This window comes from Diaphorina citri, unplaced genomic scaffold (assembly GCF_000475195.1).
Source record: "Diaphorina citri unplaced genomic scaffold, Diaci psyllid genome assembly version 1.1 scaffold450, whole genome shotgun sequence".
Classification (NCBI taxonomy): domain Eukaryota; kingdom Metazoa; phylum Arthropoda; class Insecta; order Hemiptera; family Psyllidae; genus Diaphorina; species Diaphorina citri.
In genome coordinates this window covers 83,379-110,533 of record NW_007377885.1, presented here as the reverse complement: position 1 = coordinate 110,533, position 27,155 = coordinate 83,379, and the positions used below count along the sequence as shown (strand labels likewise).

The 27,155-nt window shown below is 38.4% G+C and overlaps 3 protein-coding genes across 4 annotated transcripts in view; 2 read left to right on the top strand and 1 right to left on the bottom strand.

The window, feature by feature from the left end:
- LOC103508950 (nuclear receptor subfamily 2 group E member 1-like) overlaps positions 1–6,121 on the bottom strand; it is a 29,083-nt gene extending 22,962 nt beyond the window's left edge. Inside the window, exons 1-2 of the mRNA XM_026823411.1 lie at positions 6,045–6,121; positions 4,818–4,877 (exon numbers count right to left, since the gene is read on the bottom strand). Of these exons, the coding sequence (XP_026679212.1) occupies positions 4,818–4,827 (10 nt within the window). The 5' untranslated portion in view covers positions 4,828–4,877; positions 6,045–6,121. The remainder of the gene's footprint in view (positions 1–4,817; positions 4,878–6,044) is intronic.
- A 4,096-nt stretch (positions 6,122–10,217) lies between these two features.
- LOC103508946 lies at positions 10,218–11,646 on the top strand. Of its 2 annotated transcripts, XM_008473531.3 has the most exons (2): positions 10,218–10,601; positions 11,342–11,646. In XM_008473531.3, exons 1-2 carry the CDS (start codon positions 10,427–10,429, stop codon positions 11,587–11,589), a joined length of 423 nt encoding a protein of 140 aa, XP_008471753.1. In that variant the 5' UTR covers positions 10,218–10,426; the 3' UTR covers positions 11,590–11,646. The 2 variants fall into 2 exon arrangements, with proteins under 2 accessions (XP_008471753.1, XP_026679217.1); XM_026823416.1 differs by lacking the exon at positions 10,218–10,601 and having other exon boundaries at positions 11,036–11,646.
- A 13,533-nt stretch (positions 11,647–25,179) lies between these two features.
- On the top strand, positions 25,180–26,315 carry LOC113467305. Its single transcript, XM_026823410.1, has 3 exons — positions 25,180–25,225; positions 25,512–25,823; positions 25,963–26,315. The coding sequence occupies exons 1-3, from the start codon at positions 25,180–25,182 to the stop codon at positions 26,313–26,315; spliced, it is 711 nt and encodes a 236-aa protein (XP_026679211.1).
- Positions 26,316–27,155: the final 840 nt, after the last annotated feature.

Here is a 27,155-nt window from a genome sequence, read left to right as displayed (position 1 = left end):
GTTTAAAAGATTCACTTTAGTTTCATGATGTAGGAAAACATTATAGTGATACTCAATGGTCTTAATGCGATAGTTCTTTTACAACTTTAAATGCACTAGCTCTTGGTGTATTATCACTGAAGTTAATTAACGTCATGCTTGGTTGGTATATGGATATGGTCGGCCGTCGAGTACATCTCATTGCTCTCATGTGCAGATATTTTTTTAATTCATTATTTTTATTCTTAAAAAAAAAATCCAATAGGTACTAATTATTTAGGTTTTCGGTTAAAAATATAAAATTGTTCCATTGCAGGTAGGTACGTATACCTATCACTTTTTTAGGTCCCAGTCTTACTCTACATGTGATCATCATGTTTTTAGCCTAACACTCTAACCATTCGAACAGGTCATTTCAACCGAAAAATAAACACCATTCAAGTACCTACCTCGCAGAGGATTTTTTTCTTTCAAAGAAACATCAACACGAAAAAAAGGAAAAGGAATTAGTGAAAAATTATCCGACCAGAAAAAGAGGGCAAAAAAACGACCTTTTCAACGTGAAAAATGGTGTTTATAAAAGTAAGTGATAAAAAAGACGGAGAGAAAAAAAGGACTGAAAGGAAAAGAGGAAGTGTCTGGAGTGACCATCAGAAAGTTCACTTGAAGTTTAAACCCTCATACATTTGAACAGTGGCGGATGGGGGAATGTTTTTGGGCAATTCATGTTTTTTTTTAACATTTTATCCTCTAAACTAAATCACTACATGAGTTATACAACGAAACCAGACCAAATCACTAAGCAGCCCAAGACATCTGGTTTCGTTGTATAACTCATGTAGTGATTTAAAGGATAAATGTTAAAAAAAATAATAAAAAAAAAAAAACTTTCAAAATTCATGTTTAGTAGGTACTTTTTGTTACCTGTGCAAGTGTCCATGTCCATGTACTATGACTAGTACCTACGATCTATTTATTTATCATGATAATACCATTGTTTGACATCAACTCCAGCGCTCGTAGAGTAAACAACCCTCTCGCGATTTTTGGTCTGATGGTATTCGTCTCTCGCGTGTTAACTTAATCATTTTTTGATTGATGTTTGTAAACAAGAGTGAGACGTTACCTTCTGATCTCTCTCTCTCTCTCCCTTTTCCCTCTCTCTCTCCCTCTTCCCTCTCTTTCTTTCTACCCCGTGTAGCATGTCATGTGTATCTAATTTAAAGGATAAGTAAAAAAAAAAAAAAAAAAAAAAAAACTTTCAAAATTCATGTTTAGTACTTTTTGTTACCTGTGCAAGTGTCCATGTACTATGACTAGTACCTACGATCTATTAATACCTAATACCATTGTTTGACATCAACTCCAGCGCTCGTAGAGTAAACAACCCTTTCGCGATTTTTGGTCTGATGGTACGAATCTGAGTATTCCTGAAACCTCACCAAATTTTCTTTGTTGAAAGTCCAATCTGAATTGAAATACATTTTATGTAGGTAATATGATAACACACCTAACTGAATAATTTTCTCAAACACGTCACTGAATTTCAGTTTCGAATGATTATTTTCCCTCATTTAACCGTGACTATGTGGACATTTTCACTCTTGCCAATGGATATGTGGAGGGTTTTTCGGAAGAAGGGAAAGAAAAATGGATATATGTGGCGTGGAGATTGTTTTTCTGTGGAAGGGGAGAAAATGGGAGCAAACATACATCGCGACATTTTCACTCTCCTTTTCACTTGAAAGTTTGAGAGGGTTTGATGGGACAAGCATGGGTCATGGGTCACGTACTCTTGTGTAAGGCCAGCCACTCACTATCAGGTAGACCTGACAGGTACACCTGATCAGGTCCGCATGTCACGTCTAACTGATACCTGATGAGCACACACATTATCAGATAGACCTGACAGGCCGACTTGATCGGGTGTACCTGTCAGGTCTACCTGATAGTGAATGGCTAACCTAAGGGTTTTCGGCTGAAGGCATACTCAAAGAAGTGTATGGACCACGGGCGAATTTCTGATTTACGAATTTGTACGTATATTGTTCCGTAGCTGGGTTGGTTGAGATGACTTTGCCTAATCGGGTTGTTCAAAGGAGTTCTAGACCTTGAAAAAACTATGACAGAATTGGACCGAGAAAAAATTGCGTCCCTTATTGGGCAACGGGAGGCTTTTTAAACTTCATGAAAAACATCAAAATTTTGGGCATGTACCTACCACATCCAAGCTTTCCAGCCCCTAAATATCAGTTTCTCTCACACACACTTTCTCTCTCTCTCTCTCTTTCTCTCGTCTCTCGCGTGTTAACTTAATCATTTTTTGATTGATGTTTGTAAACAAGAGTGAGACGTTACCTTCTGATCTCTCTCTCTCTCCCTCTCCCCTTTCTCTCTCTCCCTTTTCCCTCTCTCTCTCCCTCTTCCCTCTCTTTCTTTCTACCCCGTGTAGCATGTCATGTGTATCTAATACGAATATTTCTGCTGAGCTTCTTTGCTCTCTCCTCTCTCTTTCTCTCGCCCATGTGATCTCTGTCTTCTTGTTGTCTCACTCGTTTTCTATTTACTACATTTCCTACTGGGTGATAAGACAGCAAAAACGGTGAAATGTTTAAGGAAACACTTGAGCACCAAGATTCCTTGCAATCCATGCCATTTTCCAGCCAAGCGCCAACTATTGAGCTAAAGAAACAGGACAAACCAGCAACTTGAGGATGACTCATGACTAAGTGCGACGTAACAATGAAGGCATCAGATCCTCTTCCTGACAATATTGACGTAAGGCTCCTCTCTCTTTCTCTCGCCCATGTGATCTCTGTCTTCTTGTTGTCTCACTCGTTTTCTATTTACTACATTTCCTACTGGGTGATAAAACAGCAAAAACGGTGAAATGTTTAAGGAAACACTTGAGAACCAAGATTCCTTGCAATCCATGCCATTTTCCAGCCAAGCGCCAACTATTGTGCTAAAGAAACAGGACAAACCAGCAACTTGAGGATGACTAATGACTGAGTGTGACGTAACAATGAAGGCATCAGATCCTCTTCCTGACAATATTGACGTAAGTAGTAATCATTGAAGTCAAGCAACGTCATTAGAGATATGAGCTTACGACATTGCGTCGTGAGGTCGAATTCATCAGGCCAAACTCTGCCTCTACACAGTTGGCAAATACATACATCAGTTACTTTCTTAATTTTTCGTACAATAAGAAATTGAAACTCTGTCAGTCTTAGGAAGAAAGCAATACATTGGAAAAATAGAGTACAACAAGCTGAAGGAAAAACATCATTACTGACGGAGTTATTTTTCTGGAGTAAAAAAAAAAGTAAAAAATTGTGCTCACCCCCCAATATTCCCTTACTCCCCCCTCGCCTTGGAGAAAGTAGCTTTTCATTTTTGTCTCCAGCTGCGTTCTGTTTATTTACCTCCGTCTTACCTTGACTGCCCGCAGGGGAACAAATCTAATTTACTTTCAGGTGCTCTTTCGTTTCTTGTTGTTTTCACTCTTGCCAATGGATATGTGAAGGGTTTTTCGGAAGAAGGGAAAGAAAAATGGATATATGTGGCGTTGGAGATGGTTTTTCTGTGGAAGGGGAGAAAATGGGAGCAAACATACATCGCGACATTTTCACTCTCCTTTTCACTTGAGAGTTTGAGAGGGTTTGATGGGACAAGCATGGGTCACGGGTCACGTACTCTTGTGTAAGGCCAGCCACTCACTATCAGGTAGACCTGACAGGTACACCTGATCAGGTCCGCATGTCACGTCTTACTGATACCTGATGAGCACACACATTATCAGATACACCTGACAGGCCGACTTGATCGGGTGTACCTGTCAGGTCTACCTGATAGTGAATGGCTAACCTAAGGGTTTTCGGCTGAAGGCATACTCAAAGAAGTGTATGGACCACGGGCGAATTTCTGATTTACGAATTTGTACGTATATTGTTCCGTAGCTGGGTTGGTTGAGATGACTTTGCCTAATCGGGTTGTTCAAAGGAGTTCTAGACCTTGAAAAAACTATGACAGAATTGGACCGAGAAAAATTGCGTCCCTTATTGGGCAACGGGAGGCTTTTTAAACTTCACGAAAAACATCAAAATTATGGGCATGTACCTACCACACCCAAGCTTTCCAGCCCCTAAATATCAGTTTCTCTCACACACACTTTCTCTCTCTCTCTTTCTCTCGTCTCTCGCGTGTTAACTTAATCATTTTTTGATTGATGTTTGTAAACAAGAGTGAGACGTTACCTTCTGATCTCTCTCTCTCTCTCTCTCTCTCTCCCTTTTCCCTCTCTCTCTCCCTCTTCCCTCTCTTTCTTTCTACCCCGTGTAGCATGTCATGTTTTGCTGGAGGTTTTTAATTCCGACCAATATTACAAAGTGTGAGAAAGAGCTTCCTCCGAATTTTCTCTTTCTCACCAAAAAGTCTTCATTCAACAAACACCTTTTTAGGATGATAATAATAAAAGTACTCGGATAAGTCTAACGATCCCATACCTCAGAAGGAAGCTCCTCTAGGTACACCAGCCCATTTAGCTTGGAGGGTAGCGCTTCTGCCTTGTAAACTCTAGGTCGCGGGTTCGATTTCCACCCTGGACCAAATATATCCCAAACAGACAAGGTTCGTTCTCAGAATGGCTGGATTTCTCCTATCCTGTAATCCTCCTTTCTAGGCTTAACTCCAAACACAAAAAGCCCATTCAGACGTTTAGGTGTAGGGACAAACAGCCCTAAAGGATGGGTTAAGCTTCTACGAATCTCCGTTGTCCTTCTATCAAACCACACTAACAAACAATTCTGCTAATAATTTTTAAAATGGGGACCTACCTGTTCCCATTCTATCCACTGAACATAATGGGAGACTGCTCCCACCAGACGAAATACGGCCTGAAATGAGCAAGCAGACAGATGAAGAGAGCGTTAAGAGATAGGTACATAGTAATAGCCTTTGTTTGTACATTAAATGGAAATAATACATGCCATAGGATTTTTAAACAATAAATTAATTGAAATTCAGATTAACTAGAATCTGAGGCTTACGTTAAGAGATAAAGCAAATAATTTCATTTTGTCATTATTAGTGGATGTGTCAAAATGCTCTTAGGTATAAGATTTAGAATAAAATTTAATAGTGAATGTGCCAAACTCCTATAGATTTAGAGCCCGTTTCCACTTGTCGTCCGAGAAAAAAATCGTGTCTTGTGTAGGGGAAACACTCTTATTTAAGCATTGCCTACTGGGCATTTTGTGTCGTTCGGGGGAAAAAAAATCGGATGAAAATCACGACAAGTGGGAATGGGCTCTATCTATGTACTTAGATAAGAGTTATAAACAGAAATTTATTAATTTTGAAGGAACTAATCAACGCGGGAGACCCAGGAAAGAGTACATAAGAGATGTGGAGAACGATATGGGATGCCAGAACTACATGGAGCTGAAGCGACTAGCTCAAAATCGGAATGAATGGAGGAGAAGAACTAAACTGCTGCTGCCAACCAATCGCCAGATTGTAACCTGAGAGAGAGAGAGAGTTAGTGGATGTGCCAAATTCTCGTAAGAGACCTAAGATAAAGATGATTGGACTATGTTTTCTACTGTCCTCATATCTCCAAATGAAGTTTTATTTAATGTATCAAAAACGCCAAAATACTTACACATGATACATTCACACAATACAAACATGAAGAAAGACAGTCAGTTATCATTAGTTTAAAATTATTGGTGGATGTGCCAAATACCCCTAAGATGCAGATAGTACAAAAATGCATGTTTAGATAAGAATCTATCAGCAGATAAGAGTACCTAAGCTGTTATCAGTACCTACATTCATTTTTAGTGGATGTGTTAAAAGTTTCTAAGCTGCAGATAATAAAAGTATCATATAAAGCATTAATTTATCAGTAATATTTATTTTTAGTGATGTGCCCAATGCTCCCAAGACAATACAAACTTGAAGAATGTTAAGATAACTCTTATCAGTACATAATTTAGTTAATTAGTAGATGTGTTTCAAAAACAAAGTGTAAGTTCAATGAAATAATTAAGATATCTTACCTTATACAGTAGGTAAAACTGTGGGAATCGAAGTAAAGAGAGCAGTCACGTGAGTTTATAATTAACACTGGGAAAACGGAAAACAACTAAAAATAGATAACTTCTAACACTTGATGAGGACAAAAATTAAAATCTATGAAACTATTCTTCCTAGTAGAAGCTCTCTCGCTTTCTCAATTAACACATCAACGCTTGTCTCGATCTACTTTGAAATGTAGAACAAAGACGCTGGGCCGGGCCATGAGATAGAGAGAAAGATGAAGAAGAACCAAGTGGAAAAGGAGGTGGAATGAGAAGCTCTCTCGCTTTCTCAATTAACACATCAACGCTTGTCTCGATCTACTTTGAAATGTAGAACAAAGACGCTGGGCCGGGCTATGAGATAGAGAGAAAGATGAAGAAGAACCAAGTGGAAAAGGAGGTGGAGGAGAACGGGACGAAAAAGAAGAACTGGGAGAAGGAGATGACCAAGAAAGAGAACTGGCTAAAGGAGAAGAAGAATTGAGTTAAGATGGAGAACTTACTTACTTACTTACTTTACTTTCCGTGTCCTCTTCTCTCTCAAGCCTTGAATTTCCAGTACTCCGCGACGTAGAGGGTGCGATCGTTTGCTGCTAGTAGGTGCTATTCCTGCGATAGAGTAAATTTTACTCTATCGCATACATAAGTAAATACAACAGGAAAAACAAGTAAAAAGAACAACCCTACGATAGAGTAAATTTAGAGAAGGAGAAGAAGAAATAAAATTGAACTGATGTTGGATGCCTACATTAATTTAGATTAAAAGTGTACAATTTTCTCACCTTTCTTCAAGACTCCTAAAAAATGAATCTAAATTCTAAAAGCAGGCACAGTGGCATATAGACAGCGGATTTACCAATTTCCATAACATGCCTTATGTCCAATTTGTGTTCTGATGTGCTCACAACTCATGACAAAAGCTTTCTTTGAAATATGTTTCAGAACTTCTTCCAAATTTCGAACGTCACATCCCGCCAAGGAAAAAAGGAAAATAATACTCGTACTTTCCTTGAACCCTGGGACTATGGCCTCCGCTGAAACAGTCCTCCTGATATCGGGTGGTGCTATTCCTGCGATAGAGTAAATTTTACTCTATCGCATACATAAGTAAATACAACAGGAAAAACAATAAAAAGAACAACCCTACGATAGAGTAAATTTAAAGAAGGAGAAGAAGAAAAAAAATTGAACTGATGTTGGATACCTACATGAATTTAGATTAAAAGTGTACAATTTTCTCACCTTTCTTCAAGACTCCTAAAAAATGAATCTAAATTCTAAAAGCAGGCACAGTGGCATATAGACAGCGGATTTACCAATTTCCATAACATGCCTTATGTCCAATTTGTGTTCTGATGTGCTCACAACTCATGACAAAAGCTTTCTTTGAAATATGTTTCAGAACTTCTTCCAAATTTGAATCGAACGTCACATCCCGCCAAGGAAAAAAGGAAAATAATACTCGTACTTTCCTTGAACCCTGGGAGTCATTGAGACGAAAAATTGATAGCAATAAAGCAAACAAGTAAAACTCGAAGAGGAACGGAAAGTATTGTGTGTGTACTGTGGACACAGAAATATTCCCATTATTTCCAACAAAAGTGCTGACAAGGGATCAGAAAGCAAAATATAAAAGCTGAAAGATAATACAGGGTTACGTGCGCTTGCAGCTGGTTGCTGACAGTCCTTGGACTACATTGTCGAAGGTTTTGTAGAGCTCCATATCGTTGGGATAGATGGTCAGATAGATAAATGAAGTAGATAAAGTTACCATCCGTACACTGCGGTCCTTGGACTTCTTTTTGTGATGGCTACCATCTTACCCTACTATAGGTATACATACAGGGTTACGTGCGCTTGCAGCTGGTTGCTGACAGTCCTTGGACTACATTGTCGAAGGTTTTGTAGAGCTCCATATCGTTGGGATGGATGGTCAGATTAATATAAATGAAGTGGATAAAGTTACCATCCGTACACTGCGGTCCTTGGACTTCTTTTTGTGATGGCTACCATCTTACCCTACCCTAAACACTATTCTGGCAGAAATCTGTACGTTAATAGGGAAAAATTTTAGAAGAAATTTTTGGTTCTAAATTTTAAAGCAACTTAAACTAGAAATATACCATGTTTGCCTCACTAGAAGACGACTCTCCCTTTTCGCTCTCTCTTCTTCTCTTTGTGACTTGCCTCTCGTATTTGCTACTTACATCAAAATGTTTCATCTCATCTCTCTCCCCCCTCTCTCTCTCTTTCTCTCGCTCTCTCTCTCTCTCTCTCTCTCTCTCTCTCTCGCTGTATCTCTTTTATTTACGTCTATTGTTGCTTCACTGGAAATGCCCTCTACTTGTGAAGCTCTCTCTGCGTGTAAACAATACAAGACGGAGAACACGCATAAGCCTCGGCTGATACACAGAGAGGACTTGGGAGAAGAAAGAAGAGGAAACGGAAGAGAAGGAGGAGGAGAATATTGAGGAGGAGGAAGAGAGGGAAGAGAAGAAGAAGAAGGATCAGCAACATAAGCAGCAGAAGAAAAAGAGGACGAAGAAAGAAAGAAAATATCGTGATATGAAAAGTGTCCTTGTTTTAGCTCCATTCTAAGCAGGAAAGGCCCAGTTTTCATTCTAAAAAATAAGGGAAATCTGTAATCTCATGAGAAAGAGAAAGGAACGAGAGAGAAAGAAAGAGAGAGAGAGAGGGAGGGATAGAGAGAGAGAAGGAAGAGGGAATTTACGTCTATTGTTGCTTCACTGGAAATGCCCTCTACTTGTGAAGCTCTCTCTGCGTGTAAACAATACAAGACGGAGAACACGCATGAGCCTCGGCTGATACACAGAGAGGACTTGGGAGAAATAAAGAAGAGGAAACGGAAGAGAAGGAGGAGGAGGAGAAGATTGAGGAGAGGAGGAGGAGAAGAAGAAGAAGAAAAGAAGAATCAGCAACATAAGCAGCAGAAGAAAAAGAAGACGAAGAAAGAAAGAGAATATCGTGATATGAAAAGTGTCCTTGTTTTAGTTCCACTCTAACACGCAGGAAAGGCCCAGTTTTCATTCTAAAAAATAAGGGAAATCTGTAACCTCATGAGAAAGAGAAAGGAACGAGAGAGAAAGAAAGAGAGAGAGAGAGGGAGGGATAGAGAGAGAGAAGGAAGAGAGGGAGAGAGAGATCATAAATATTCCGCGGAAAAGTAAGAAAATTGCGAGAAAACAAAGTGGAAATGTCGCGAGTTTCAACAATGTCGCGTTTTTGAAAACAAAATTATGCGGACCTTTTCAGTCCTACGATAAGGAAAACTGAAATACGGGGCACATATCTGTATCGTAGCATGCCCAACCTGTAGTATGCCCCTCATCAGATGGGAGAGAACAGACACAATACTCACCATTTTGGTGTATAGTGTATGGTCAATACGAAATCACCAGAAACTCGTTAGAAGTTTGATAGAAAGAACTGTAACAACGGAGATCTTATCGTCCCGGAATTAAAGAAGAACAGGATAGAAGAAAGCCAGCCGTTCCGAGAACGAATCTTGTTTGTTTAGGATAAAGTTCGCCCCGGGAGGGAATCTGAACCGCGGGCTTTGCCGCGGTCTAGAACATACAGGACTAAACTGTTAGCATAATGGAACAACTTGTTCCAAGCTGACAGTCTAAATAAAGCACTACTTGTACTTATACTAGGCTTGCACGACCATTCTTGTTTGGGTTCATGAGAACTGCACAGGCCGTCAAGCAAATATTGACGCTTGTGTAGGGAACATTCATTACGTCGTCATGTTCAGTGAAACCAAAAATATCCGCTCTCATTATGCGCCGACATGATTCGATAACTTTACTTTGGTTTTGCAATAAGCGAGCTGGCGGTGTGCGCTTAAAACAACATTGCATTAACATTATTCTAATATTGTTCATTGTGTTAACGTTATTCTAATATTGCTCCTAACACCGTAATACTCTTTGCGTTATTAATCAATTAGGGAAAGCGATTTGTTTGTTTTCTAGAAAGTAGAAAGAAAAAGGGCCCTGGTTATATGTGTGCAGAAGTTAGGTTTCTCGCATAGTGACAAATTTTCTTTGAAACAATTATACTCGTAGTTTTGTGATTAACTACCTATTTATTTCGAAACTATTTTTCAAATCCTAATCCTACTAATCAGTTGTTTCAACGGTACTTATTGTTTACTAAACGGTACTAAATTGTTACGTGCGATAATTAAAGTGCCTCCAGAGAGCTCTATGGTGTGTCAACTCCTCCCAGTCGTTCAGCTCCCATCGGTTGCATAGTCTCTTCATCTCTCGGCAAGTGATTCACATATCCCTAAACGCCATCTGGGTGAGTGAGTCATAATTAAACTGCCCGTCACCATGTCTGAGTCCCACTCTAAAATGCAACCAACCGTACAGCTATTATTTCTCCTCGCGTACTGCGCTCTCCTGGCCGCCTGTCACAGCCACATCTACCGCGTCACCCTCTACGCCGGGTCAGAGCAACTCGGCCGCTCTCTCGATCTGGCAGGCAACTTGTGTATAAATTTACAATGTCATTTTTCTAGCAATATTCCAAGTAGGTAGATCACTCACGTTTTAGCACTCACGACAAGTAGAATGTGAGAACTATTTAGTATCTACAATTCTACATAAGTGACAAATTTTCTTTGAAACAATTATACTCGTAGTTTTGTGATTAACTACCTATTTATTTCGATTTTCTAAGAACTATTTTTCAAATTCTAATCCTACTAATCAGTTGTTTCAACGGTACTTATTGTTTACTAAACGGTACTAAATTGTTACGTGCGATAATTAAAGTGCCTCCAGAGAGCTCTATGGTGTGTCAACTCCTCCCAGTCGTTCAGCTCCCTGTTGCATGGTCTCTTCATCTCTCGGCAAGTGATTCACATATCCCTAATACGCCATCTGCGTGAGTGAGTCATAATTAAACTGCCCGTCACGTGCGATAATTAAAGTGCCTCCAGAGAGCTCTATGGTGTGTCAACTCCTCCCAGTCGTTCAGCTCCCTGTTGCATGGTCTCTTCATATCTCGGCAAGTGATTCACATATCCCTAATACGCCATCTGCGTGAGTGAGTCATAATTACCGTGTCTGAGTCCCACTCTAAAATGCAACCAACCGCACAGCTATTTCTCCTCGCGTACTGCGCTCTCCTGGCCGCCTGTCACGGCCACAACGGCCCCAGCTACCGCGTCACCCTCTACACCAGGCCAGAGGAACTCGGCCTCTCTCTCTATCTGGCAGGCAGCTCTTGTATAAATGTACAAGATCTAGAAAATCAAATCAAATCAATCGACACCCATGATACCTGTGTGAAGCTGTATGAGAATAGGTTCTGCTCCGGCCGGATGCTGAAAGTGGACAGAAATTCGACGTTTGTCCATGATTTGCGCCAGGTGGGGTTCGCGGATATAACGTCTTCTGTTGGACCTTGTGAGGATAACCCCAACCCCCCCAACCCTTATCCTTGTAATTGTAATTGCAATTGTAATTGTAATCGTAACCCGACTCCCTAAGCCACTAGTGGATTCCATTTTTTGAAGATTTTAATACCTATCTTTTATCTGCCTAATTTTTGGTGGTATTTTGGAAAATACCGGGAAGAGAAAAGTGGACATTTTAGAAAACTAATGCTGATGTCGTTGTTTTGTTAGTGTAGAAGACATTGAATTTGAAAAAGAAGAAAAAAGTTCCAAGTCCAAAGGGCACACAGGTAGAATTCTATCGTGAAGTAATGTACCTCTCTAGCCACTCTAGGAGAAGACTCCCATTTGCAACTGCTCCATTATGTATAAAATGGATAGGTACATTTAGGTACATAGCCTGTTTACATTTATGTAACGGGCACATTAATATTTATTTTACCAAATAAAGTTCCATTAGGTACCTACACAATTTCATTACCCATTTTTTTTAAACCATTTTTTTTTTTTTTATTCTGTACATAAAGGCTAATATAATTTAAATTAAAATGAATAAAATTTATAAATTTATTTGTTTTAAAACATTGTAAAATTATGTGAAGAAAAATAGTTCCGGTCTTGACTCATCTTACTCTTCATAGCTCTCCTACTAAGACACTTCGTCATAAATAATTGATTAATGTATCTCATCTCTTCGATTTCGGGACGATAAGACCATAGCAGTTACAGTTCCCTCTGTCAAAACCTCTTAAAAAAAAAAAAAAAATAGTTCCGGTTTTGACTCATCTTACTCTTCATAGCTCTCCTACTAAGACACTCCGTCATAAAGAATTGATTTTAAAATTTATAAATTTATTTGTTTTAAAACATTGTAAAATTATGTGAAGAAAAATATATAGTTCCGGTCTTGACTCATCTTACTCTTCATAGCTCTCCTACTAAGATACTCCGTCATAAAGAATTGATTTATGTATCTCAGTATGACAAAGCTAATTTAACCAAGTTTCAATCAAAAAAGATACCTTAATGATGCAAGGAAGGATTCCAGACTCAGATTCCAGCCTACTAAAGATATTGAACTAGACGAAATAAATTATTGGTAAAAATATTAGAAATCAATCAATTTATTTTTCATTTTTCTCGTTTTTCAAATTCAATTAGCAACCAAACAAACGAAGGTCTGTTGAGAAGCTATAAATATGTAGACAAAGGTGGTTTTGCATTGTTCTTGAGTACGCATCAATTTGGTTCAAAAGAAATCGAATCCTAAAGATACCTAAACAAATAATGGAGCTATTATCGAGTAAATGAATTATTATTTTTCATTTTTCTCGTTTTTCAAATTCAATTAGCAACCAAACAAACGAAGGTCTATTGAGAAGCTATAAATATGTAGACAAAGGTGGTTTTGCATTGTTCTTGGGTACGCATCAATTTGGTTTAAAAGAAATCGAATCCTAAAGATATCTAAACAAATAATCGAGCTATTATCGAGTAAATGAAGTAGAACTAACTAGACTCCCTTTATCTACTTTTCTGACAAAATACGTAAGATTTCTAACAAAATAAAAATAAAAGTAAATTAGATGCAAAAAAATTCATACTTATTAACTTATTTCACTTGATTTTCAGCCCTTTCCTTGACCTCCATTCTAGAACTAGACTCCCTTTATCTACTTTTCTGACAAAATACGTAAGATTTCTAACAAAATAAAAATAAAAGTAAATTAGATGCAAAAAAATTATACTTAGGAACTTATTTCACTTGATTTTCAGCCCTTTCCTTGATTTTTATGTTTCAGCCCTTTCCTTGACCTCCATTCTAGCTCCCATTCTGGAAAACACCTGCCATTTCACCTATCTCATTAGATCGGGATGAACTATGAAAAAATAACTGTTGGACATACCTACCTACATACATAACTACTTTTTTTCCTTCTTTTTTGATAACTAAGCAAGGTCTTTTGATGTAAACCTTATGTATTACGTTGTTAAGCCCATAAAAATACACGAGACCTTGTTTAGAATGCTGGGTTAGAAGGCTTTTTAGTATCATTCATAAGCCCATAAAAATACACGAGACCTTGTTTAGACTGCTGGGTTACAAGGCTTTTTAGTATCATTCAAGCAAACAAGGTATATTCTATTCTATTTTATTCTACTTCTCTCCCGTTTCAGATCTTCCTCAAACCTTCATTATTGGAAAGTATACTATCAGACAACGGAGAAAATAAGAAGATCCTCAGTCAAAATGCTTCGTGCCCATCTCAACAAAGTTGGACGTGAGGTGCGTGCTAGCACAATAACGTGAGATGTGCTATTCAAATCAATTACTACTAAGTATGAGGTAGCTCCAACACTCCTTAGGTCCGCTAAGTCGGCATAGATCTTGAATCAATGAACCCCATTGTGTTTGGTTAATCAAGGAGTGAACTTTAAAACCATTGTTTGAAACCATCAAAAACCATCCTCAAAAAAGGGTTGTTTGAGGTTTGCATGTCAGACGTATTGATGAAAATTGATTTGATTACATTAGTGATTTTGATTCGAGTCCAGGTTCAATGGAATCAATCAAAATCACACCATTATACCCAGAACTTGTTACCTAAGGGAAAAATCAATGTGATTAAGGCATTGGTATTATCGAGTGGTTCTCAGAGCATGAGCATGTGCTTCTCCTGTTTATAACTAACACAGTTCAGGATAAAATCCGCCCGAAGCGTATTTTATCTTGAACGTATAATGTTCGTTCTCGGAACGGCTAGCTTTCTCCAATCCTGTCTTACTTCTCTCTTCGAATTAGGGACGAAAAGACCTTAGCAGTTACAGCTCCCTCTATCAACCCTCTAAAAAAAAAAAAACCTCGATGGTAGGTATGTTGTATGGTGCCCACAACCATCACCTACAGCTGACTAATTCGTATCTATATGACTAATTCTAGGTATAATACAAAAGATAACCATAGGCAAGTAAATATCAATTAGGTGAATATTAAATAGCCTATTCAATTCTGACAGAATGAAGTAACTGTGTGATTAACCAATTAGCCTCTTTCGGACCATCAGAACAAACAGTCGGTAACATCTTTGAACCTAATTTTGATTGATAGGTGTCAGAAATATGGACGTAATTGATTCTTTCTTTTCAAGATTGATCATAAGTTTTAAAGAGTTAAACAAACTATAATCTCAGAATTACCTACCTAAAAGACCTCCTAGTCTTAATTGCTACTACTACCAAAATCTGTTTAATTCTAAGCGCATTGCATAATCATAGCGGAAATACCAGGCGCACATTAGTTGAGCAAGTCCCTATAACTTTTCATTTTCAGAGATTTTTCAGTCCTATTCGGGCAGGATAAACAAAGTACCTATACTCTACATCTACAATACCATAACTTCAAGTACCTGGGTACACGTATAGAATACAAATTTTTATAAGGACAAGAAGAGAAAAAAAAATGCGATGTGATAAAAGAAAGCATAAAGCGCAAGATGAGAGAGAGAGATGGAAGGTTGGGGGTGGTGAAGCATGGCTAATGTGGGAGATTGAGGGAGTGTTACTGATGGCTGAAACTGCTTAGGGGAGGGGTAGAAAGATAAAAAAAGAGGAGAGGGGAGAAAGGAGGGGTAGAAGTTGTAAAGAATAAAGTAGGGGAAGGGAAAGAGGAAAGAGAGATGGAAAACATTGCTATGACTTACGAGATCAATTTGTTACCTCAGTAGAAAACTACTAAGTCCTTAAGGAGCAGAGGGAGAGGGGAAAGGAGCAGGGGAAAGAGGAGAGAAGGGGAATTAAGGTGTGAGAGGGTGTAAGTGGAGTGAACTGGAAAAGGAGTGAAAAGACGGGGTTTAGGAGGAATAGAAAGGCGTAAAGAAAAAAGAATGGAGAAGAAATGTAGGAGAGGGGAGAGATAAGGGAATGCAGAAAAGGGGAGAGAGAAAGGAGTGGAGAAAGAAGCGTAGAGGAGATAGAGGGACGTAGAAGAGGAGGAGAGCGAGTTTAGGGGTGAAATTGAAAGGTGGGGAAGAAGAAACGAAGAGAAAGAAAGGCGTAGAAGAGGGGAGAGGTGAGGGAATGGAGAAAAGGAGAGATAGAACAGAGTGAAAAAAGAAGAATGGAAGGACATTGAAGAGGGGAGGGGGAGGAGAGAGTTAAAGGGGTGCAATTGAAAGATGGAGATGGACAAAAAGAAGGAAGAGAAAGAAATGTGTAAAGAAGACAGAAAGGAGGAGAAGGAAAGGTATAGAAAAGAAGAGATCATAGGGGAATTGGGGTGTGAGTGGAGGGAAAGAGAGAAAGGTGTTCAACAGGAAGAGAGGAGGAGAAGGAAGGCGTAGAAGAAGGGAGAGGAGGAGAAGTGGGAGAATAGAAGAAGAGAAGGGGAAGGGAGAGAAGAAAGAAAGAGCAATAGAGTGTGAAAACGAAAAATGAGGAGAAGAAAAAAGAGAACATTTTGGGGAAAATGGGAGAAGGCGGAGTGGATTTTTTGAGGAGGGAGGGTAGATGGGGATGTCGAGTGAGAATAACAAATAAATTATCTTAATCTGAAATTTTCATGGGGGAGGCGTGTGTTTGGCAGAACTAACTCGGAAGCAACATTTACAGTTGCTTAAAAAGTTTCACCCTGAATGTCAGTCCATCAGCAATCAATATAGGTAATGTACCTACTCAGAATTAAATTATAAGTTTTATATTTAGCAGAAAACGGCACAGTAAGAAACAATAAATCATGTAATTTCTCATAAAAAAATCAACTCTCTGATGTGTCAAGTCACGGTAAAGGTACTCCTAGGGCCGTCTATAGGGGGTTCATCTGGTCCCAGGTGCCCCTAACCCGGGCCCCTCAAAGGATTTAAGGGGCATGAGGGCCCATGCCAGGAAAAAACCATGCCTAGTAGGATTGTATTTTCCTTTCGCATTTTGATGGGGATTTCGAGTGAGAATAACAAATAAATTATCTTAATCTGAAATTTTTACGGGAGGAGGCGTGTGTTTATTACCAATTTACCTTCGCTTGAAATCTAACAATTTGAAAATACTTAGTACCTAGACTATTTGCGAATTTGGTGATCTAACTAAAGAGGTAACTCAGAAGCAATATCTACACCTGCTAAGTAATTTTCACACTCAAAAAGCGTCCAATTCATCAGCAATCAATATAGGTAATGTAGGTACCTACTCAGAATTAAATTACAAGTTTTATATTTAGCAAAAAAACGGCACAGTAAGAAACAATAAATCATGTAATTTCTCATACAAAAAAAAATCAACTCTCTGATGTGTCAAGTCACGGTAAAGGTACTCCTAGGGCCGTCCATAGGGGGTTCATCTGGTCCCAGGTGCCCCGAACCCGGGCCCCTCAAAGGGTTTAAGGGGCATGAGGGCCCATGCGAGGAAAAACCCATGTTTCGCATTTTTCAGGAGGTAATGCATCGTGGGAACTGGGAAATGATACAGTACCAAACAATGGAACATTGCTTGGTATTTCCCCATTTCCCACCACTACCACCGTGAAAATTGCAAAAGGAAAAGACGCGTTAGGTAGCCAATGGAACATTGCTTGGTATTTCCCCATTTCCCACCACTACCACCGTGAAAATTGCAAAAGGAAAAGACGCGTTAGGTAGCCTTTTTTTCCAAGAGGTTTGATAGAGGGAACTGTAACAGGATAAGAGAAAGCCAACCGTTCCGAGAACAAAAATTATCCGTTCAGGATAAAATACGCCCCTGGCGGGAATCAAACCCGTGGCCTAGCGCTTACAAGGGTGGCCATAGCCTTCTTAGGTAAGGAAAATGCGAGGAAGGGCTAGGTCTTGAGTTATCCCCGGGCCAGTTTAACTTTAGTCGATCCTGGCGTACACCTAGGAATTAGCACTATTAGCGATTGTAGGAATCTTCAGAGAGAAATGCCGCGCGCACAGGTATTGCCTCAAGTTTGTTAAAGATCGTATCGGTCTGTAATTACTTGGACCACGCCCCCAATGACTTAATTATCGGGACAATCGCCAGAGAGTGGTACAATACACGGTACAATCACTCGATAATCTTGATTTTCATAAAGAAAACTAAGTACGACACAAATTGTTGACAAGCCACTACTAGATAAAGTGACATTGTGAACCACTGCACATAACTTTTGAACGTGTCTCAAAGAGTCTCGTCAACAGAGAACTTTTCAATCCTCCTTCTTGTCGTGCTGTATACAGGGTGAGCGTGTTCGATTTTACACCACTTTAGGTTTCACTACTTGACACCTGTTTAGGTTTCACGACTGGACACCTGATTTCCTATAATAGATTTTTTTCCGTCAGGCGCTTTAACTATGAGTTAAAACAAGTGCGGTTGGTTCTAAATCAAGCACAAAGCGATTGTAAAGGAAAATATTGATAAATATTAGGCGTCAACGCCAGCCAAGCGTGTCTGCCTTGTAAGCGCTAGGTCGCGGGTTCGATTCGCCGGGGACGGACTTTATCCTAAACGGATAAGGTACGTTCTCGGAACGTCTGACTTTCTCCTATCCTGTCTTACTTTTCTCTTCGCTTTGGGACAATAAGCCCTTAGGAGTTACAGTTCCCTCGATCAAATAGTTCCCTCTATCAAAACTTTTTTTAAGTGTTTTGGGTATCATGATCAATCGACCCAAGTCTCAAATTTTCTCTGACCTTTGTTTACAATATAAATTTACTTTTGATAATATCCTTTGATGCTTTTGTCCTCTCAGTCTCCTTCTCCGATAGAAATCTTCCACCTTTTACTTCAATCTTCACCCCATATTTGTCATAATTAAGAATAGGTTAGGTTTTCCTTCGTGGAGGATAGTTTAATCTTGATTTTCATAAAGAAAACTAAGTACGACACAAATTGTTGACAAGTCACTACTAGATAAAGTGACATTGTGAACCACTGCACATAACTCCCTCAATCTATTTCTCTCCCTTTGATTTTGAAAAAATGGTAGTTTGTAGTAGCATAGTACGTTCATACTTTACTTTGCTTTCAAATGGGATCAGAGCCAGAGCTACCTTGCCATTTTTCTGGATCTTCAAACAACTCCTCACTCCTCGAGAGGCAGTACACATTACAGTGTACCTGTACACCTTCATTTGGTTAACAACATGGTTTCAAACAGCTCTAAAATCAATTGTACCTCAGTAAGTTCATTCATTTCCAGGTTCTTTTCAAAGTTAATTAATACATACTCGTAGTTTGTAGTAGCACAGTACGTTCATACTTTACTTTGCTTTCAAATGGGATTAGAGCCAGAGCTACCTTGCCATTTTTCTGGATCTTCAAACAACTCCTCACTCCTCGAGAGGCAGTACACAATACAGTGTACACCCTCATTTGGTTAACAACATGGTTTCAAGAAGCTCTAAAATCAATATTGTACCTCAGTAAGTTCATTCATTTCCAACATGACCTTGGTCAACTAGAAAATTTCTGGATCTTCAAACAACTCCTCACTCCTCGAGAGGCAGTACACATTACAGTGTACAGTGTACACCCTCATTTGGTTAACAACATGGTTTCAAGCAGCTCTAAAATCAATTGTACCTCAGTAAGTTCATTCATTTCCAGCATGACCTTGGTCAACAAGAAAACATAAAACACGAAGCAAATAGAACAAAATAAAATATGTTTCCCACCACAATATTGTCCATTTTCTGTCTCCTATTATGACCTATTCATTTTAATACCCATCACAATATTGTCCATTTTCTGTCTCCTATTATGACCTATTCATTTTAATAAAGTAAAGGATTTAAAAGGAAAAGAAACAAAAATAGACAGCTAAAATGATGAGAGAACCTCCCATCACAATATTGTCCATTTTCTGTCTCCTATTATGACCTATTCATTTTAATAAAGTAAAGGATTTAAAAGGAAAAGAAACAAAAAGTAGACAGCTAAAATGATGAGAGAACCCCTTCCACAAGGGGTTGAAAACATAAACCATTTTGTAAGAAATTTTCAATCCAGATAAGAACCAAATCAAGATCTACCACTTTGGTGTCGCCACCTCGCCTATTGAAATTTTGTTGTGAGTTGTTTATTTGATTTGGTGATTGATAAAGATAAATGGTTTTGTTCTTCTGGTAAGATGTTTTGAGTTGAGATAGTTTCTTATGTTTGAAGTAGGGAAGGTGTTTGGTGTTTTACGAGTTTCCAATTGAGTTATTATACTTCAACCAAGTGACATGTTGTGAGTTGTTTATTTGATTTGGTGATTGATAAAGATAAATGGTTTTGTTCTTCTGGTAAGATGTTTTGAGTTGAGATAGTTTCTTGTGTTCGAAGCAGGGAAGGTGTTTGGTGTTTTACGAGTTTCCAATTGAGTTATTATACTTCAACCAAGTGACAATGTGTGACATAATAAAGAAAACCCGGGTGTTAATTTATACATTGAGGTGTAAAAGGTGTTATGTTATCCATTGAAGTGATTGAGGGTTTTATTTTGATTTGAAATTGTTATGGGAGATATTCGACTCATTCAGTAAATAGAAAGAACGAAAAACTGAAATCAATGGAATTAATCACCCTAACTCCTAACCAAAAAGTAATACCAAATTTAGTGGAGCAGTTCTTGAGTTTCAAAATGTCATTGGTGGAGATGTCAAATGCCCCTCATTAGTGGAGATGCTAATTCTCGTTTTATCAGTTATATTGGTGGAAGTGTTAAGTGGTACTTCTTAGTGGAGATGTCAAATGCTCCTTCTCAGTGGAGATGTCGATTCTAGTTGAATCAGTTAGAGTAGTGTCATTGGTGGAGATGTCAAATGCCCCTCATTAGTGGAGATGCTAATTCTCGTTTTATCAGTTATATTGGTGGAAGTGTTAAGTGGTCCTTCTTAGTGGAGATGTCAAATGCTCCTTCTTAGTGAAGATGTTAAATGCTCCTTCTTAGTGGAGATGTCAAATGCTCCTTCTCAGTGGAGATGTCGATTCTAGTTGAATCAGTTAGACGAATTACCCAAAACCGAACAGTTTGTTGTTTTTGCTTTATTTGAGTTCTTCATTTGTTGCTGTTTTCCACTCATCTTCAAGAGAGTATGTTAAGTGGTACTTCTTAGTGGAGATGTCAAATGCTCCTTCTCAGTGGAGATGTCGATTCTAGTTGAATCAGTTAGAGTAGGTACTTTCCATTTAATCAGATGTGAGTGCCTATGCCTATCCACCCATAATTCGTCACATACCTATCTACTCTTACTTGATTCTAGATAGCATGAAATACCCACATAAGGAGTACCAAGCTACCAACAGTAAAATCAATCGATAAGTACAGATACTACAGGTGCTCTTTAGATCTATACGTGGTGTGAAAGATCATGATCCAGTCATAAAGGAGAAGGTATTTATAACTGTTCAGACGAATAGTTTCCATCTATTCGGTACAGCTTTTATGGTAACAACATATTATGTACCTAGTACACAGTTATTTAATAGGTGTAGGTACCTACCCTATTAAGTCCCAAGTAAGTATATCAGACTTTCCATCTATTCGGTACAGCTTTTATGGTAACAACATATTATGTACCTAGTACACAGTTATTTAATAGGTGTAGGTACCTACCCTATTAAATCCCAAGTAAGTATATCAGACTTCATCAGACCACAATATTAAATTTATTGCATTCTAAATCAATGTGATGACACCCAACACAAGTTACAAGGACCCGTCAGAGTTTTACGACTTTTAAATCAAGTCATTTAAATCCCTCATCCAAGTCTTTAAATCCCTTATTCTTCGAAGAAGCTCAAAATTGAAGGTCCATATTGAGTACCCTCTAATCTGAGTCATAAATTTGACACGTCTGGGTGACAATTTATCGTCTGATTGGCTGATAAATCAAGGGTTGATGGTTGGTTCGGTTACATTTTAAAGTAAATTTACTGATTATTTTATTTTACTCGAGATATCAGTTTACTTGTAAAAAAAAAGAAAAAAAATCCATTTTCTTCTTCTCGTTTCTTCTACTTTCGTAATTAAAGACTGGTAGTCTCCTTTATTTTAAGTTCTCGATTACAGAATTCCTATTGTTTAAATTTTTAATTGAAGAATTTATTGCTGAGTCACTTTCCAAATTCAAAGGAGGACCTTTACTTTGGACACCATATTGAGTACCCTCTAATCTGAGTCATAAATTTGACACGTCTGGGTGACAATTTATCGTCTGATTGGCTGATAAATCAAGGGTTGAGGGTTCGGTTACATTTTAAAGTAAATTTACTGATTATTTTATTTGACTCGAGATATCAGTTTACTTGTAAAAAAAAAAGAAAAAAAATCCATTTTCTTCTTCTTCTTTTCGTTTCTTCTATTTTCGTAATTAAAAACTGGTAGGTAGTCCCTTTATTTTAAGTTCTCGATTACCGAATTCCTATTGTTTAAATTTTTAATTGAAGAATTTATCGCTGAGTCACTTTCCAAAGTCAAGGAGGACCTTTACTTTGGACATGAAGTCTTTAAGACCATTGTTTAACTAGTCGCCAGAAAGATACGTTTCTTGTTCCCGGCTAGCACCAAAAAGGCCGATCATGGAAAGATGTGGTTAGCGGCTCTTTACCAATTACTACGGTCTGACTTTCTTCTCAATGGTGGGAACAGTAGTTACCTATTTCGGATTTTCATTCATAAAACGATAGTTACGATCGAGATCTGGAGATCGAATTGAAGATATAGTTTAGAGATTTATATAATCTGGGATTCGTTTTCTGTAAATCAAGGCTCCTTTTTATCAGAACCTATGAGAAGTTTTCTATTCGTTAAGTCAACCACTATTGCTCATGTGAATTCATATAGGTTAAGTTTTACCACCGTGGATTGTCTCAGGCTCTCAGGAACTCAGGATTGAGTTCAATCCGAGGTTGACCTGGCCATAGGGAAAACCTCGTTTCATCTCAATCCCGAGTTGGTAAACCCCAGCATGATGGAATCTTGGTAGTCCTAGGATTCTGTGGACAGGTTTTTGGTCGATGGGATAAAAGGATGCACGAAACTCCTGATGCAAGCAATTATTTGATTATTTCGGATTTTCATTCATAAAACGATAGTTACGATCGAGATCTGGAGGTCGAATTGATGATATAGTTTAGAGATTTATATAATCTGATATTCGTTTTCTGTAAATCAAGGCTCCTTTTTATCAGAACTTATGAGAAGTTTTCTATTGGTTAAGTCAACCACTATTGCTCATGTGAATTCATATAGGGTAAGTGTACCATTTATTCGCCCACCTAAAAAACGTACCATTTATTGGCCCACCTGTACCATACGCCACATAAGTCTTAACTGGACGAAATTTTTCAAGATCCAAAACGTGGCATGTAATTTTTTTTTTTTTTTTTTTTTTTTTTTTGCTCAGAGTGACGTAAAATACAATGATTACCTACCTTTTTGGAGATTTTTTTTTACTTTTTTCATGTCCATTTGATTTTCTTTGTGTTTGACAAAGCTTTGTGTGATCCATGAGGGGGTGGGTAAATGAGTAATATTATAATTATTCGTTTGAAAACAATGATTTTTTCTTGTGGCTTTAAAAAATTACTCAATCAGGTACAAAAAAAGGACCCTTAAAAGGTATTATGATTGTGTGAAGTATGAATGTACTATCGGAAATAATTATCATTCCCGAATTAAAACATAATATGTCATACCTAGCAACAATACCAAATACCTTATTAATACCAAATTAATTAACACATCCCATGCATTTTCCAGCCTAATAGTTCGCCTGGAGAGTAGAGCCGAGAGCTTCTACCTTGCAAGCGTTAGGTCACGGGTTTGATTCTCTCCCCGGGGCGGATTTTATCCTGAACGGATAGTGTTCGTTCTCGGAACGGCCGGCTTTCTCCTATCCTGTCTTTCTTCTCTTTTCGATTTCGGGACGATAAAACCTCAACAGTTACAGTTCCCTTTATGAAACCTCTTTACGCAAAAAGAAAAGAAAACTCAAGTTACTTACGTAATAATTATTAATCGAAAATAATCATCATCATTGTTGTTGCGTCTTCGTAGCCGAAGGTTGCTCAGATTCTTCGAATGACATTCCTCCATTCTTCTCTATTCTCTGCCATTCTTTTGCACTCCCCATATGTGTTGATGTTGGTCCATTCCTTGATGTCATCTGAATAATGATAAAACTAATGATACATCAACAATAACAACAACAACAACAACAATAATAACAGTTTGAAAAGTAAAGTGTTTCATTCATTCGAAGTTTCGTGCATATATATCTACATACACCTTTTCTGATCATTTTGGTTTCCGAAAGTAGAGGTGTTTCGACCTTTCGACTAATTGCCGCTCTCACGTCAGTATATTCCTCGGAACTTTGTTCCTCTTGCTTCGGTGACTGGTTTGAGTTTGTTATTTTTGTATACGAACTTTTTTCTGAAGAGGTTTGATATAGGGAGCTGTAACAACGAACCTTCGAAGGTCGAAATCGAAGGGGGAAGGAGAAAGGGGTAGGGGAAAATAAATAGTCTTTTGAAAACCACGTAATCTACCTGTGTACAGATTTCTTTTGGGAAACAATTTCGGAGTCATTGTGCTCCTGAAATTATCGTAGGTACTTCTTTCATACAACTACTGCGATTATTCATAGTTGCTTTCTACTATCTTTTATTTCCTATTAGATTCTAACTTCGTTACATTGATTCATTCTGGCAATCAAAAATAGGGTTCATGTTTGTAGGGCTATGCTTATTTACACAAGATTACAGACACCTGAAAGAAGGTTTAACCCTAAATTTAAAGACAGGGTGGCAAAGAATATTGGTATCCATAATTCCAGAAATATTTTTGGTACACAAGGTATATCTGCCACCCACTATCCTGAACCATACTTAGTGGAAATGACTGTAGCACGATATAAATAGCTTTACAATATGTATGGTGAAACTGACATCTCCACCAATTCAATACTTTATTCGTGCTTCTCCGTGCACAATTCAATTGACTCTTTTTACCTTCTTACATCAAAATTTTGAGTCTTGAGCTTACATTTGAAGGTGCATATTTATGTCTCTAATATCTCCTTCTTTATTTTCTTCATCACTCCGGTCCCCACCCATCTTGTCGGTGTGGTCTTAAAGTATCCCCGCGTATTGGGATAATTATAGACATTACTGGTGCTAGTCGACTTTTATCGAGAGAACTGAGTTGAAGATTCTAGTTTGATTAATGACTTTATTCTGAATTTTGCGAGAAAAATATTAATTTTTCCAATAAAATGTGTTCGATTAAATTAATTTTTGTTTTTCTGATCCAGAGATAGCCTGCCCAGACACAGATTTTTAGATTTTAATTACTTGGTTATTTTTAAGTGATAATTTCAAAATTTCAAACACAGATTTTTGAGATGATTAAGAACCTACATAAGTGCAGAAACTTTTGAGATGAACATTACAGGGATGAGCAAGGTATCAGATTTATCTGAGATTTTCCATTTCAATTTTGTTTTGTGTTTTTGAAGTTACGTAGTTGAAGATTCTAGTTTGATTAATGACTTTATTCTGAATTTTGCGAGAAAAATATTAATTTTTGCAATAAAATGTGTTCGATTAAATTAATTTTTTGTTTGATTCAGAGATAGCCTGCCCAGACAAAGATTTTTAGATTAATTACTTGGCTATTTTTAAGTGATAATATATAATTTTTAAACACAGATTTTCGAGATGATTAAGAACCTAAGTGCAGAAACTTTTGAGATGAACATTACAGGTAGGTATACTTACATAGAAAAAATTGGATAGGTACACATCACTTTTGTTCTTATTATTGTTTGTAAATACATTGATAATTCAATTCAATTCTTCCTCTTCTTCTTCTTCTTCTTCTTCTTCGTCTCCTCTTGTTCCTCTGCTTCTTCTTCGTCTCCTTTCACATTACAGGTATACTTACATAGAAAAATTGGATAGGTACACATCACTTTTGTTCTTATTATTGTTTGTAAATACATTGATAATTCAAATTCAATTCTTCCTCTTCTTCTTCGTCTCCTTTTAAGCCTTCCAGGATGAAGACTATGACCATCGACTCCTCGAGGAAATCAAGGCTAGAACCCAGGGGCCGGATGAGAAGGTGGTCCCATATATCTCCAAAATTGGGGGGCTTTTTAACCGGTTAAGTCGGCCGATCTCCGAGGTGGAAAAAGTGAGGATCGTAGAAAGGGGTGTACTACCGGAGTACCAAAAGTTGTTGCGTTTGACACATTATGCCAACATGAGAGAGTTAGAAACCCAGTTGAAGAATTTAGAAATCGGTTGCACGCGGTCGATGGGTTATCGTCCCCCCTCGGCCAGGAATCAGTTGGAGCCAGATTTGGCGTATGCCCGCAAAACGAGTACGGGCTTTAACCGTGGGCATGTCAGTGAAATCGCCCCCCACTTTGAGACCCAAGCCCCGCTTAACCCTAGGAAGAACTGGGGTGATAACGGCCAGGAATCAGTTGGAGCCAGATTTAGCGTATGCGCGCAAAACGAGTACGGGCTTTAACCGTGGGCACGTCAGTGAAATCGCCCCGCACTTTGAGACCCAAGCCCCGCTTAACCCTAGGAAGAACTGGGGTGATAAATCTAATCAACGCTCATCCCCGGGATCGAATCGCGTGCAGTATTCGACGTTGAGGTGTTGGAATTGCCTGGAGGCAGGTCATCGGTTCCGGCAGTGTCCCGTGCCTTGGCGGAGATTCTGTCACGTGTGTGGAGAACCTGGCGCGGAGTCATCCCGGTACTCTCCAAACTATCCTACACCCCTACCCCACTATTTTCATGGTTCCCGTTGTTCCCGTTTTTCCCCATGGGTGTGTTAGCTAGGATAAGGTACTGAGATGAAGAAGAAGAGTTGGGTAAATACTGATATACAATTAACATTTAAACAACATTTTATTATGTTACAATTAAACAAGTAAACAACTGATGTCCACTCAAGCACACACAAAAATTAGAAAAATAAATGTGGGCAGGTGGACCAATAAATGGTACGTTTTTTAGGTGGGCGAATAAATGGTACACTTACCCTAGGTTTAGTTTTACCACCGTGGATTATCTCAGGCTCTCAGGATTGAGTTCAATCCGAGGTTGACCTGGCCATAGGGAAGCCTCGTTTCATCTCAATCCCGAGTTGGTAAACCATGATAGAATCTTGGTAGTCCTAGGATCCTGTGGACCAGTTTTTGGTCGAAGGGATAAAAGGATGCACGAAACTCCTGATGCAAGCAATTATTTGATAACAATGAATGAATCATGAGGTCCAATCTCCAAGTAAGTCAATCACGCATAGGTATGATTATTTCATTCATTTGTTCCATTCATTCAAAGAAAAGAGAAAAATACATCTGGAACAACGATTAGGTACATTCTCATCATCAACAATAACAACAACAATAATAACAGTTTGAAGGGTAAAGTGTTTCATTCATTCGAAGTTTCGTGCATATATCTACATACACCTTTTCTGATCATTTTGGTTTCCGAAAGTAGAGGTGTTTCGACCTTTCGACTGTGACGTGGGGTTTTGAACCTCACAGTCACCCGGTAGATTCGATATCTATTTGAGTTGACAATTATCAACTTCGAATCTACCGGCATCTTTCTGTTCCATTTCTTCTTTTGTCCCCATGTCCCCGTGCTTTTTGGTATTTTTCCTTATC

Coding starts and splice junctions, on each gene's coding strand:
- LOC113467305 (XM_026823410.1), top strand. CDS start 25,180: ATGATTAAGAACCTAAGTGCAGAAACTTTTGAGATGAACATTACAG. Junction 25,226..25,511: donor TTTTGAGATGAACATTACAG/GTAGGTATACTT, acceptor TCTCCTTTTAAG/CCTTCCAGGATGAAGACTAT. Junction 25,824..25,962: donor CAGGAATCAGTTGGAGCCAG/ATTTGGCGTATG, acceptor AGTTGGAGCCAG/ATTTAGCGTATGCGCGCAAA.
- LOC103508946 (XM_008473531.3), top strand. CDS start 10,427: ATGTCTGAGTCCCACTCTAAAATGCAACCAACCGTACAGCTATTATTT. Junction 10,602..11,341: donor CTTGTGTATAAATTTACAAT/GTCATTTTTCTA, acceptor TAAATGTACAAG/ATCTAGAAAATCAAATCAAA.